This window comes from Silene latifolia, chromosome 3, assembly GCF_048544455.1.
Source record: "Silene latifolia isolate original U9 population chromosome 3, ASM4854445v1, whole genome shotgun sequence".
Taxonomy (NCBI): Eukaryota; Viridiplantae; Streptophyta; class Magnoliopsida; order Caryophyllales; family Caryophyllaceae; genus Silene; species Silene latifolia.
In genome coordinates this window covers 136,765,407-136,778,617 of record NC_133528.1, presented here as the reverse complement: position 1 = coordinate 136,778,617, position 13,211 = coordinate 136,765,407, and the positions used below count along the sequence as shown (strand labels likewise).

The 13,211-nt window shown below is 37.9% G+C and overlaps 2 protein-coding genes across 4 annotated transcripts; both read right to left on the bottom strand.

Annotated features, from left to right (window-relative positions):
* Nucleotides 1-1,329: 1,329 nt before the first annotated feature.
* LOC141648122 (uncharacterized) lies at nucleotides 1,330-5,228 on the bottom strand. 3 transcript variants are annotated; one of them, XR_012545935.1, is made up of 4 exons: nucleotides 2,812-5,228; nucleotides 2,667-2,715; nucleotides 2,483-2,542; nucleotides 1,330-1,942 (listed from the first exon to the last, which is right to left on the bottom strand). XR_012545935.1 is itself a non-coding variant. In XM_074456605.1 (3 exons), the coding sequence occupies exons 1-3, from the start codon at nucleotides 2,920-2,922 to the stop codon at nucleotides 1,525-1,527; spliced, it is 762 nt and encodes a 253-aa protein (XP_074312706.1). In that variant the 5' UTR covers nucleotides 2,923-5,228; the 3' UTR covers nucleotides 1,330-1,524. The 3 variants fall into 2 exon arrangements, 1 of the variants encoding a protein (XP_074312706.1); XR_012545934.1 differs by having other exon boundaries at nucleotides 2,483-2,715.
* Nucleotides 5,229-7,167: 1,939 nt separating this feature from the next.
* On the bottom strand, nucleotides 7,168-11,240 carry LOC141648121 (uncharacterized). Its single transcript, XM_074456604.1, has 2 exons — nucleotides 10,939-11,240; nucleotides 7,168-9,961 (listed from the first exon to the last, which is right to left on the bottom strand). Exon 2 carries the CDS (start codon nucleotides 9,145-9,147, stop codon nucleotides 7,450-7,452), a length of 1,698 nt encoding a protein of 565 aa, XP_074312705.1. The 5' UTR covers nucleotides 9,148-9,961; nucleotides 10,939-11,240; the 3' UTR covers nucleotides 7,168-7,449.
* Nucleotides 11,241-13,211: the final 1,971 nt, after the last annotated feature.

Sequence of the window (13,211 nt, the reverse complement as noted above, 5' to 3'; positions counted from 1 at the left end):
ATAATAATCATACATATTTCAAATAATATATAATTTCAAAAACATAGATAACAAATATAACAATCAAAGTTATTATGAACTTATATGTTTCTTGGAAGTTATCGAAAAAAAATTACTTAAGAAATCAATATTCTAGGTTACAAATACAACAACAAAATCGTTTGCTTTGAATATAGAAGGGAAATGAAAATAGGCAGATTATATTTTCTAACACTTAAAAATAAGGCGCATACATTAAGAATAGGTCAAGAAATATAATTACCAATCTTCATAAATTCGTCTTAGTATATGACCCAATAATAGGTGATCCAAAATCTATATAAAACCATACTAAAACTAAACTCTATACTCTCAATTTAATTAATGAAAGTAGGAGACATATTAATCACTTAATAAAAGCATGGGAGAGTGTAATTAATTACTTACCAAATACATTAAGAATAGGTCAAGAAATATAATTACCAATCTTCATAAATTCGTCTTAGTATATGACCCAATAATAGGTGATCCAAAATCTATATAAAACCATACTAAAACTAAACTCTATACTCTCAATTTAATTAATGAAAGTAGGAGACATATTAATCACTTAATAAAAGCATGGGAGAGTGTAATTAATTACTTACCAAGTAAGTGGGGAAGTGGGGGACCCCACCTAAATTAAAGTTTTTTCAATTTCTAAAAATCCATGGACCAATTAGAAGGCTTGAAATGCTTCAGCTTTTATAGATAGAGGATATTAGACCTCACAAAACTTACCCGACTCAAATAATCCAATCTAACACCCGAACTGAAGATCGGGCTTGACCCCTAACCCGAATTGACCTGACTTAGCCTAACTAGACCCGATATTGTCGCAGACGAATCGATATGGCTAAAAAAGTTGATTATAATAAACCCGAAAATAATCCTAATCCGAACTCGACCCGTTTCTAACAAACTCGAACAGAATTGACCTGGATTCGACCGGTTGACCCGTTTGTCAAGTCTAAAATACTCATACTATATGGCTATATCCTAAACAAGTTAGGTAGATGTTGAAATAACATAAGAGTAAATCAAATTTGTACTCAATGAAACATCAGCATCAAATTGCATTGACCCATTGACTTCAAATTGCATTGACTTCAAATTGAATAATACTAGCAGCCTCTTTTCTCCGAGTTTAAACTACAATAATGTTGAAATTGGACAAATTCTCAAGTTTAACATTTACATCTTTAATAAGAAAAAACTGTGCCTTGGACGAACTAAGTTTGTGTTTGGATTCGGGTTTTTACCCAATGCACAGCTAAGATAAAGAAACTGCTCGACTTAACAAATACGGAGTAACAATATTAGATTAGCAATTGGGAAAACGAAATATGAGCCAAGTTGGATCAAATTCACAAATAATCACATAAATACGACTGTAGCCTCGAGTGAGTCAAGTCGAAGTGGAAAAAAGACACTCTCAGTTTCCACTCCAATCATAGATTTTGATACATTCATTTCAAAAGGTTGGAAAAATCCTTGGAATGCAACTCAAGCTTGTACCATCACAGGAATTCGCCGTGGTTCTGTTGGAAGCTGATATCGTTCAGCTGTCACAAATCTGCGCACTGGTGTTGCTGGGACGTCTGGTAGCGCTATTGCTATGTCAGTTGGACGATCCATATGATCAGGAGAATTACCATGATTCTGAAACTCAGTAGTAGTACTAGAAATTTCTGTCCTGTTATTTTTGGAAATCGAAATAAGGTAATTAATGATTCCAAGAGATGCAGCACCAAAACAAAATGCAGCAGCTGCACCAAATAGCCCAGGTTTAACCTTGTAACAGTTTGTATTATCAACCCAGAGACTGCGTAATGACGACACGCGGCCTGACTCGGGGAATTGAACGCCATACTGTTTAGCTCCTCCGATTAAGTAGACTATTATTGCTGCTATACATGACAACCTGCCAATTTATCATCCATACAACGGTTTTTCTCGTTGATTCTACATGTTTATTTCGAGGGGTAAAAGTGATAAAATCTCAAAAATATAAGAGATATTCTCTCGTGTACCCTCAACTTTTTCATTTTCTAAGATATACCCTTATTTTCTTGCAAAATAACGTTGACTGTTAATAACTCTTGTCTTGGTTACAAGTCAGAATATGATGAACCTTTTTTTTCAAATTGACCGTTTTAAGAGATGTTCAGTTCGAAAAAGAATTTACTGATCTCTCAAGTCGTAGTCGGGAATTATGATCGGTCAAAGTTTATTCGTCAAAAAAACTTTTGATCAACCATAACTACAGGCTACGAGTTCAAAAGGCGGTGAATTTTTTTTTTCAAATTCCAGGACTTGACGAGATAATTGGTTTGAAAAAAAAAAATTACCGTCTTCTAAACTCGTAACATCGAATTATTGGTCAAATTTTTTTTGTGAAAAACGAGGGGCAGACCTTACGAAAAAGTTTAGGGGTACGAGAGAATATCCAAAATATAATTACCAGGAGAAGACGAAAGCGAAAATGGAAAGTATCTGTGAAGAGGAAGAAGAATTCCGTCCGCTGCAACAACCACAGTCAGTTGAGATACTTATGATGATTTGAGCAAAAATGACAGAAACTGAAGCTGCAACCAACAGATAGAATGCGGCACTGCGAAAGTAATCACACTGCACACAATCTTCACCTGTGCAGTAGTCATCATCGTTATTCCAGCTAAACCGAAACAAACGAACCTGTCCAAAACATCAAAGGTTTCAACAATCAATCGAGTAACTCTAGCTTCGGCCCTGAACATAAATAGGTAAATTAACAAGCAGTTATAACCTTACCATTGTCTTATCAGGGGCGAACTCGAGCAGAAGGCCCACCGCGGTTGAAATCACACCCAAGATGGCTACAACAATGCAAACTGCTATCGACTTGCATTGCATCATCTTCATTTTTCAGCATAAACTCGATAGTAGGAATAACTAAGAACCTTTTGAACATGCAATTAGACGGCTCTAGATAGATACAAGCTGTCTATCAAGGGATATTCTTTAAGGCTGACGGCCGAGACATATAATGTGATGAGTTGGTATGGTTTTCATCACATCATAATTAATTTATATAAGATTCATAATTTAATATTGGTAATTTTTGAGGAATAATACAGAACATATTCACAGGAGTTGACTTTATCATTGTTGCAGAAGTATGCTTGTTGTTGACTTAAGTTATAGATACTTGGATAATTTAAGTTATCATTCTTTCAAGTTTGTGATGTTAAGGATTTGATTAATCTTGTTAAGGAATCGGACAGCTACGCAACTACATACGAGACCTTGTTAGGAAGGTCAATATAACTTTTTAACGACTCTCTTAAGACGGCCCTGTGCATATACGGAGTACATGCCAATCTATCAACAAGGAACCATCGTTACCATAATGCCTAAACAACTCCCTATAACACGGTAATATTGAAAGCGGATACACAAGACTTTTCTCTGGTGACCGATATTAGACATATAACACGGTCACTTATTATCGCAAACAACCCCCATAAATCAGACCCATATACATCATTTCCAAGAAAGAAAAGAACATTCAAACTTCATTATTGATCAGAAATTATAAAGAAGCTGTAAACTACACACTTATGGATACAAAGATTAAGAAAATAGCTTTAAGATCTCCTCCAAGCTCTAGCTATGTTAACAACCCATATAACATACACCCTGTCTTTAATTTCTTCATAGAATCGGAAATAGGCATGTCTCCAAGATCTCTTCACGACTAAAGTGCCACAAACTCCCCAAAATCCTACGATGAATCCAAGTATCGCACTTATGTAAAGTCCTAGCATAAAGTTGTCTTTCGTGTCTTGCTCGTGGTAACCATTTGGCGCGATGGTGGGTGCTTCATCTCTAGCACATGTAGGGAGCGGTGCTCCGCAAAGCCCAGGATTTCCCATGTAACTTGATGCATCAAAGCTTTGCAATTGGGTACCGACTGGAATCTTCCCCGTCAAGTTATTGTCGGAAATATCGAATGTGGTTAGATAGCTAACTTGAGCCAAACTTGCTGGGATTTCTCCGGTAAGATGGTTATGTGATAAATCAAGTGACTCCAAAGAGGTCAGTTGACCTATACTTGGCATAATAAAACCGGTAAGATTGTTTCGTGATAGATTTAAGAATTTTAATCCAACGAGACTTGATATACTTTCTGGAATATGACCTTCTAGCTTATTGTTGGAAAAATCAATGCCTTTAAGTAATCCTAATGAATCACTGCCACCAAATGTCCGTTCATTTCTTTTCCACATCACGCGTGTATCATCGGACTTGCCATCTATATTAAGCCCGTCATTTTTATTGATTAGATAATATTCCAGCAGTTCAAAGGAGTTGCCATCTGTATTAGACATGCTTACCAGTTTGTATAAACATTTTGGAATAGTACCAGAGATGTGATTGCCTGAAAGGTCCATGAGTTGAAGATGTGAAAGATCACAAAAGCTTGTAGGAAGGACTCCGGTAAACCCATTATTTTGTAGGTTAAGAATGACAAGATTCCTGAAATAATGCCCAAAGCTAGGGGGTATGTGACCAACCAATGAGTTATTTGCAATGTCAAGAAATGCCAATGACTTGCAATTTACTAGGGATGCCGGTATTTCACCTGATAGATTATTGTTACTTAAGTGTAAACCACGAAGTTGGTCTAACGCACCCATGGAGGTTGGTAAGTTTCCCCAAAGACTATTATTTTCCAAATGCAAGTTAACTAATTGATCGAGATAACTCCAACAGTTCGGAAACTTTTCTGAAAGCAAGTTGTTGGATATATCAAGATCGAAAAGAGGACTTCTGATAACTTGTGTGTGTGGGGACAATAAATTAAAAAGGCCTTCTGAAAACTTGTTATTGTTTAGACGTAGAATTGATACATTATTCCTTAGAAATGAGGGTATTAAACCTTCAAAGAAGTTGTAACCCAAGTCAATTAGAAGGGAGTTATTAAAGATGATTGATACATCTGGAATCATACCATAAATCATATTGCGAGACATGACTAGAGCCTCAATTCCCGACAACAAGCTAGAGCTCCAAAAGGAAAGAGGAATAGTGTCTGCAATACTAGCATTGGATATATCAAGCAGCAACAAGTTTTTTTGAGTTGTAATCCATCTTGGAAAATAAGGACCTATCTTGCATGATCCTAGAACTAGCATATCGAGCTGAAATGGAGGAATCCAATCAACACTAATGTTAACTGTTGAGTTTATGGATTCAAGTACCTAAGAGGGGGAGGGGGTGAATTAGGTACTCTTTTTTAAAATTTTAACTTCAACTTTATTGGATTAAAGTAAGTTAAGTGAACAAAAGAGATTAGAAGATACTTTGAATAATATTGAAAGATTGAACAAGTATCACGATGAATGTTTGCTGAAGTATGAAAGCAACAATCGTTCTGACTGTATCTATTTGTCTCAGTTTGTGGAGTATTACTGCAGACCAAATACGACAGTATGATGAACTGTTACTTCTAAGTTTAAGCGAAACAAAACAAACAAAGTTACAATGAATGTTTGTTTGAAGTATGAAAGCAACAATCGTTATTCAGTATCTATTTGTCTCGGTTTGTGGAGTATTACTGCAGACCAAATACGACAGATGATGAATCACACTTCTAAGTTTAAGCAAAACAAAACAAACAAACAAAGAAAGAAAGCAGCGGAATTAAAGAGATAAACAATGAACACGAGTTTTTGAATTGGTTCGGCAAATACTAAAGTGCCTACGTCCAATCTACCTTTTTATTACTTTCCTTTAGTGATCTACTCCGACAACTAAAAGACCCTTGTAATAAAAGACGCCAACCTACTCCGGTTGCAAAGCTAGTACAAGAACTACTCCGTTCTATGACAAGCTAACTCGCAATCTACTCCGATTGCCAACTCACAACCTACTCCGGTTGTCAAGAGTAAAAGACTACTCCGTCCTAAACTCTTCTAACACACTTAAAATGTAAGGGATCAAGTTTCCACTAACACATTCTTAACAAAGAATAGAGGTGGACAACTTTTACAAGATCAACACTTTTAAGCAAGAGAGTTTAGTATATAAAAGCAACAAATGGCCACGATCAGAGAAACTGAAAGACACTTGAAGACTTTAAAAATGATTTTGCAAGAAACACGATTTTAATCCTTTAAAAATACTTTGCAAAACATGAAAGAATTAATTCAGAAAGTCTTGAGATTTATGAAGGGAGGGACTCGGTATTTATAGAGGAGGTGAGTGAAGGGGTTGCTAGGGTTTTGAAGGGTCAAAGACCTCACATGTGAAGACCATTTGCAACCACCTAATAACTTGCACCAAAAAGGAGTCTTTTGCAAAGGTAAGAATAGAGAAAGAAGGTTTGAAAGACAACCTTAAATGCTCATGCTTTTTCAGAAAAACAAAGGATGTGAGACAAGTCACATGATGACAAGTTAGCACCAAAATGGCAAAAAGCAATTTTTGTTTTCTTAAAAACCAAAGGATTGAATTTGCATAAAGAGGAAAACATTTTGAATAATTCAAACCACTCTTTAAAGAATACTACCTCCTTAATAAAATCAGATTTTTATCTTTGAAAAAATCAGTCACGTGAAAGCATTTGAGAGAAAAAAGAAGCTTCAAGTTTCTACGAGTTGTGGCAAAGTCCACTCAGCTGTATGCGTGTTAAAGCAACAGTCATCTGGACTGTTTCTATTACTCTGCTATACTAAACTTTCCCACTTGTACATTAGATGACACATGACTAATTACAATGGGATTAATAACAACTTCAATACTTCTTAATCCAAGCTTGATTACATCATTAATCCTGAAAAGGTAAACTAAGATAACACAAATCAAATGGGCATGTTATCATCAACATAAGGAACCCAACAAATTCCCCCTTTGATGATGACAAGCCCCAAACGAATGTATAAGCAATGTAAGCACCTTGATTCAAGAATTTTAAGTAAGCAAGATCAAATGATAGAGAAGGGACAATATTACCTTACCAAGGGCAAAAGCAAGAATCAAACTATCAAGACAATTTTACATTGCCCCAAAACAAGAATCAAGCTTAAGAAGGTTAGACAAGACATTGGTTTAATCAATAGCAAGGAGATTAAGAGCATGAGTTTACCTTTTTCCCCCTCTTGACATCATCAAATGGATAGAGATGTCAAAAGCATTAGAGTGCAAATAGGCATAAGAAAACACAAAAAGACACATATAAGTGTGACAAGGTAACAAGGTCAACATCAACAAGGATTAAGCATAAGTTAATCAAAGTTCAACAAAGCTAAATAGAGTTTAAAGTACACCACCAATTGTTCAAAATAACAAGCAATAAAACATAGTCTTAGAAAGGCACAACCAAGGGTGGAACAAAATGAAGGGATACGGGTAAAAGGTTAAAAGGGCCGAGAGGAAGGAGGAAGGCTAAGGGGAGGAGGCTTGTTCACCATCCGAGCCACTACCCAACGGGTCATCATCCACATGATCATCACCGACTTCTTTTGTTGACACAAGGGTGGAAATGATGTCCACCTCTCCACGGATGAGATCCATTGTGGAGGCAAGGGCCGAGATGGCCAAGTCCTTCTTGCAAGCATCTTCCTTAAGCCACGCACCTAACTCTGCCACGGCATTGAGTACTTCCTGCATACCACCCGCATTCACTTGACTTGATGACCCAACTTCTGGGTCCTTTTTAATTTTCACAGAAATCAGCGCATCATTCTCAATTTTGATCAACATCTTTCCCATTTGCCCATCACTCATCACATCATACATATCCAACGAACCCAAGCTAGTGTTTACCAACACCCCTTGTGCCTTGAGCACAACCGATAACCACATGCCATAGGGGAGGTAAATTATACTAGAAGAAGGTCGACGAAGCTTGGTCGAAATGAGGTGAAATCTTTTAAACATCAAACCAACTAGGTTCACCTTCTTATGGGTAGCAATATGATAGATTAAATATTGTATGGCAATGGTGAGTTTTCCTCTATCACCCGAAGGATAAATTGAGCGACACAACATGTTAAAAATGATTCGAAGAGGAGGAGGGATTTGGGTGTTGCTCACGGGTCCGGGGGAGACAGTTTTGGGACACACGGTTTGAGCAATGCTAAGAGGTGAGGCATAAGACAAAGCCACCCAAGTTTCGGAGGGGAGTTTGTCATAACCTCCAACGGGAATACCAAGGGCGGTAGCGAAATCAGATTGAGACAGCTTAAGGGGCTTACCGTTCACCTTGGCCGTAAGAGTTTCACCAGATTTATCAACCCGTACCGTAGCAAAGAATTGAATCACCTCACTAACAAACACCGGCTCTCGCATTTCCAACAGTTTTTCCCAACCTTGAGCTAAAACCATATCTCGGACTGAGTGAAAGGCAGGCGGGTCAAACCACGTTTGATTGTAAACCCGAGGGGAGTGGATAGCTTTGATGTTCATTAACCTTTCACAGTTTTTGTAAATTGAAGTAGGGAGATCAATACTCTCAAGGTGATTCCAAACCACGGCTAAGTCCCACTTCGAGATAAGGGACACCGGATCTGAGGGACCAAGGTAGACAAGCTTTTTCTTTGAAGGTTTCGATTTTTTCTGAGGGGGTTCATTTGGATTTTCGATTGGGGTATCATCAATCGGGTTATCAACATTGCTTTGCTCGAAAGTTTCTGAAATTGGGGGTAATTGAGAGGAGGAGGCTTTTTCTTTTCTCTTGTTGTTCTTTTTCTCCGGAGTCGGGTCAGACTCGCCGGATTTTGATGGGTTTTCATTCAAATCAAATTCGGTTTCATCTTCAACATCTTCAACCAATACCGTCACTGGTTCAGAGGAGGAGCTCGGAACAGTGGAGCTCTTCTTACGAACACCTCGCGTGCGTCGTCCTACCATTGTGGCGATGGGTATGTCGTCGGATGATGGAGGGTCAGAGGGTTTTGGTGATGGTTGAGGGCTAGGTGGATCTGGGTTTGTCGAAGGTGTGGTGTTTGAAGTTTGTGGAGGAAAGGCGTAGGATGTTTTGACTGGGGTCATAGTTGAAGTTGGTGATATAGGTGGTTTTGATGTGACAGGGGAGGTAATTTTTGTGGGTTTAATGGGTGTGTTGAATGATGTTTTTACCATGGTGGGTTAGGATAGGTGAGATAAGAGGGAGTTGGATTTGGGAGAGGAAGAGTTAGTGGGTTTAGTTGGTTTGGACGGGTAGGTGTAGGTAGAGGATTGAAGAAATTAATGGCCCATTTATTGTGGTAAGTGAGGTGGTTGGCCCAACTAGACAAATTGAATTACTCGAAATAAAAACGCAAGGTAGCATATAATAAACGTAAATTTAGATATGAGGTTGAGTGATTACCGACTCACAATTACGGTGTCAATTTTTGGTCTAATCATGAATTCAATGCACTTAGAACACTTAATAACATATATCCAAATTTAATTAAATCAATTAAGGAATTATGTAAAATTCACACAAAAAATCACATGCTATTAATTAATCCAATTTCTAATCTAAATTTCTCAAAATGTTCTCTTGCAAGTGGTTTAGTAAAAATATCGGCAATTTGATTTTCGGTCTTGCAAAAGATAAGTTTAATATGTCCTTTTTCCACATGATCACGAATAAAATGGTGACGAATATCAATATGCTTGGTTTTGGAGTGTTGAATAGGATTTTTGGAAATATTTATTGCACTCGTGTTATCGCACATTAAAGGAATGGAGTCAAAAATAATACCAAAATCCAAGAGTTGTTGTTTTACCCAAAGGAGTTGAGAACAACAATGTGCCGCACTAACATACTCACTTTCGGCCGTAGAAAGAGCTACCGTGTTTTGTTTCTTTGAGGCCCAAGAAGTCAAGCAAGGACCCAAGAACGTTGCAATTCCGGAGGTACTCTTTCTATCCACCGTGCACCCCGCATAGTCCGCATCCGAAAAGCCTATAAGATCAAAAGGACAATATAAGGGGTACCATAGGTAAAGATTTTGGGTTCCAATCAAATACCGAAGAATTCGTTTAACGGCTTTGAAATGTGATTCTTTCGGATTTGCTTGGAACCTAGCACATAAGCATACACTAAAGAGAATGTCGGGACGACTTGCGGTCAAGTAAAGAAGTGAGCCTATCATACCTCTATACACCTTATCACTAACATTCTTACCGAGTTCATCTTTGTCCAATTTGGACCCGGCTACCATAGGTGTATCATGAGGCTTACCATTAGTCATCCCAAATTTCTTAAGCATTTCTTTGATATACTTTTGTTGATGGATCATGATTCCATCCTTTGATTGCTTAATTTGGAGCCCAAGGAAGAATCCTAGCTCACCCATCATGCTCATTTCAAACTCCGATTTCATTAGTTCCGAAAAATATAAGTAAAGGAGTTCATTTGTTGCACCAAATATAATGTCATCAACATATACTTGTACAACCAACAGTTAAATCTGATTGCTTTAAGAACAATGTTTTGTCAACGGAGCCTCTTTTAAAACCATTTTCAATAAGGAATTTAGAGAATCTATCATACCAACATCTTGGTGCTTGTTTTAAACCATAAAGAGCTTTGTCTAATTTGAAAACATGGTTAGGCAAATCATTGTTCTCAAAACCCGGTGGTTGCTCTACAAAGACATCTTCTTCCAAATATCCATTTAAGAAAGCGGTTTTGACATCCATTTGGAAGAGTTTAATGCCTTTGTGAGCCGCAAAAGCTATAAGCAATCGTATGGCCTCAAGTCTAGCTACCGGTGCATAGGTTTCATCGTAATCAATACCCTCTTGTTGGTTATAACCTTGCACCACTAATCTAGCCTTGTTCCTTACGATTTCTCCCGAGTCATCAAGCTTGTTGCGAAAGACCCACCTAGTACCAATGACGGTACGATTAGGCGGTCTAGGGACTAGGTGCCATACCTCATTTCTTTTGAATTGATTGAGCTCATCTTGCATGGCAAGCACCCAATCTGCATCAGTCAAGGCGACTGTTACATTTGAAGGCTCAATTTGAGATAGGAAGGCATTATGGGCACAATACTCATTGAGGTGAGCGAGATGGTTGACGGATGATCTTGTTCGAATTCCCGAGTTGAGATCACTTGTGAGATTAGTGAGTGGATGAGAGCTTTGATGTTTCCACTTCTTTGGAACAATGGTTTCTTGTTCCCCCTCAGCTGCATCAGTCACAGTGACTGTTGCAATTGGCCTGGAAGGTTCTTCATCCTCACTGTTTTGGTTTTCTTCGATTACGAGGTAGAAGCAACAGTTTGTTGGGTGTTTGCTTCCAGAGAGGAATCAGAAGTACTCCGTGTTCCCCCGAGTTCTTTGCTCTCCTTTGAAGGTGACAGTCTCTGTGTCTGTTGCAATTCAGTGCTGGGAGCTTCTTCATCCGTGAACACGAAGTCTTTTCGAACAAGACCAATCTCAAACTCATCATCATCGTCCTCATCATCATTATCCATGTTTTGTACCTGTCCAAGCACACTAGTTTCATCAAAAATGACATGGATGCTTTCTTCAATTAACAAGGTTCGTTTATTGTAAACTTTATAGGCCTTGCTATGATCGGAGTACCCAATAAATATTCCTTCATCACTACGTGGATCGAACTTACCCAAGTTGTTTTTGCCATTGTTGTGAACAAAACATTTGCTTCCAAAACATCTAAAATATGAAATGTTGGGTTTTCTTCCACGCAATGATTCATAGGGAGTTTTATTTAAAGTACTCCTTATCATGACACGATTATAAATGTAGCAAGCGGTATTTACCGCTTCGGCCCAAAAGTTCTTAGGCAACTTACTAGTTAATAACATTGTTCTAGCCATTCCTTCAAGGGTTCTATTCATCCTTTCAACCACACCATTTTGTTGTGGGGTTCTAGGAGCCGAGAAGTTATGGTCTACACCATTGTCATCACAATAAGCACCAAATGATGAGTTTTCGAATTCGGTTCCATGATCGGTTCTCATTGAAACAAGTTTTAAACCAAGTTTATTTTGAATCTTCTTTAACCAAATTAGAAACTCATCAAATGTCTCATCCTTAGAGCTTAGGAAGAGTGCCCAAACAAACCTAGAGTAATCATCAACAATGACACACACATAACGACTACCACCTCTACTTTTAGTTCTCATTGGTCCACACAAGTCGATATGTAAAAGTTGTAATGGTTGAGATGTACTCATAATTCTTTTGGATTTGAAGGAACTTTTAACATGTTTACCTCTAGCACATTCATCACATACTTTATCAATTTCAAATTTTATATTAGGAATGCCTTCAACCAAATCAAGTCTTTTAAGGGTATTAAGAGTTTTTGTACTAACATGACCAAACCTTTTATGCCATAACCAAGGATCATTGTTCATTACACTCATGCAAGACATGGTGTGACCGGATAGAGAGTTCAAATTAGTTAAGTAAACATCTTTGACACGTCTTCCTTCGAGTATTAGTTCATTAGTAGTGGCATCAAAAATTCGACACATATTAGCATGAAATTCAACAACATTACCCTTATCACAAAGTTGAGATATACTAAGGAGATTATGTTTCAAACCTTTGACAAGCCGCACATTGTCGACACAAAGTAAGGATGACTTACCAACTTTTCCAATACCAATTACTTCACCTTTCTTGTTGTCACCAAACCTTACCGTGCCACCATCATACGCTTTAAGTGAGAGGAATTGGCTTCTATCACCCGTCATGTGACGAGAGCATCCACTATCCAAGTACCAATTGCGGCCGCCTCTCACCAAGCCCTACACAAGATTAGTTTTTGAGTTTAGGAACCCAAATGAATTTGGGTCCCTTTTTGTGATCAACATAACTTGTGGTGTCTTTCTTAATGTTCATTTCATTTAATGCTTTGGTGTTCTTGTCAATGTCATCAAATCGTTTTGTACAACCATTAAAAACATGACCATTGTCACCACAATAATTGCAAATGATATATTCGGGAAGACCTACATACTTCCTTCCTCTAAAATCGTTTTTGGGCTTCTGGATACAACAGTCAGTCTGACTGTTCCATTTGAACCCCAAACCAGCGGATTTCTCACATTTCTCGGTTTGATTCGTGAGGAAGTTTAGCACGGTTTGACTTCCTTCCCATTTTTCAGTGATGTTCTTAGCATTAACAAGTTCATTGGTCAAGTCATGGACACGTGAAAGAAGATGCAAAT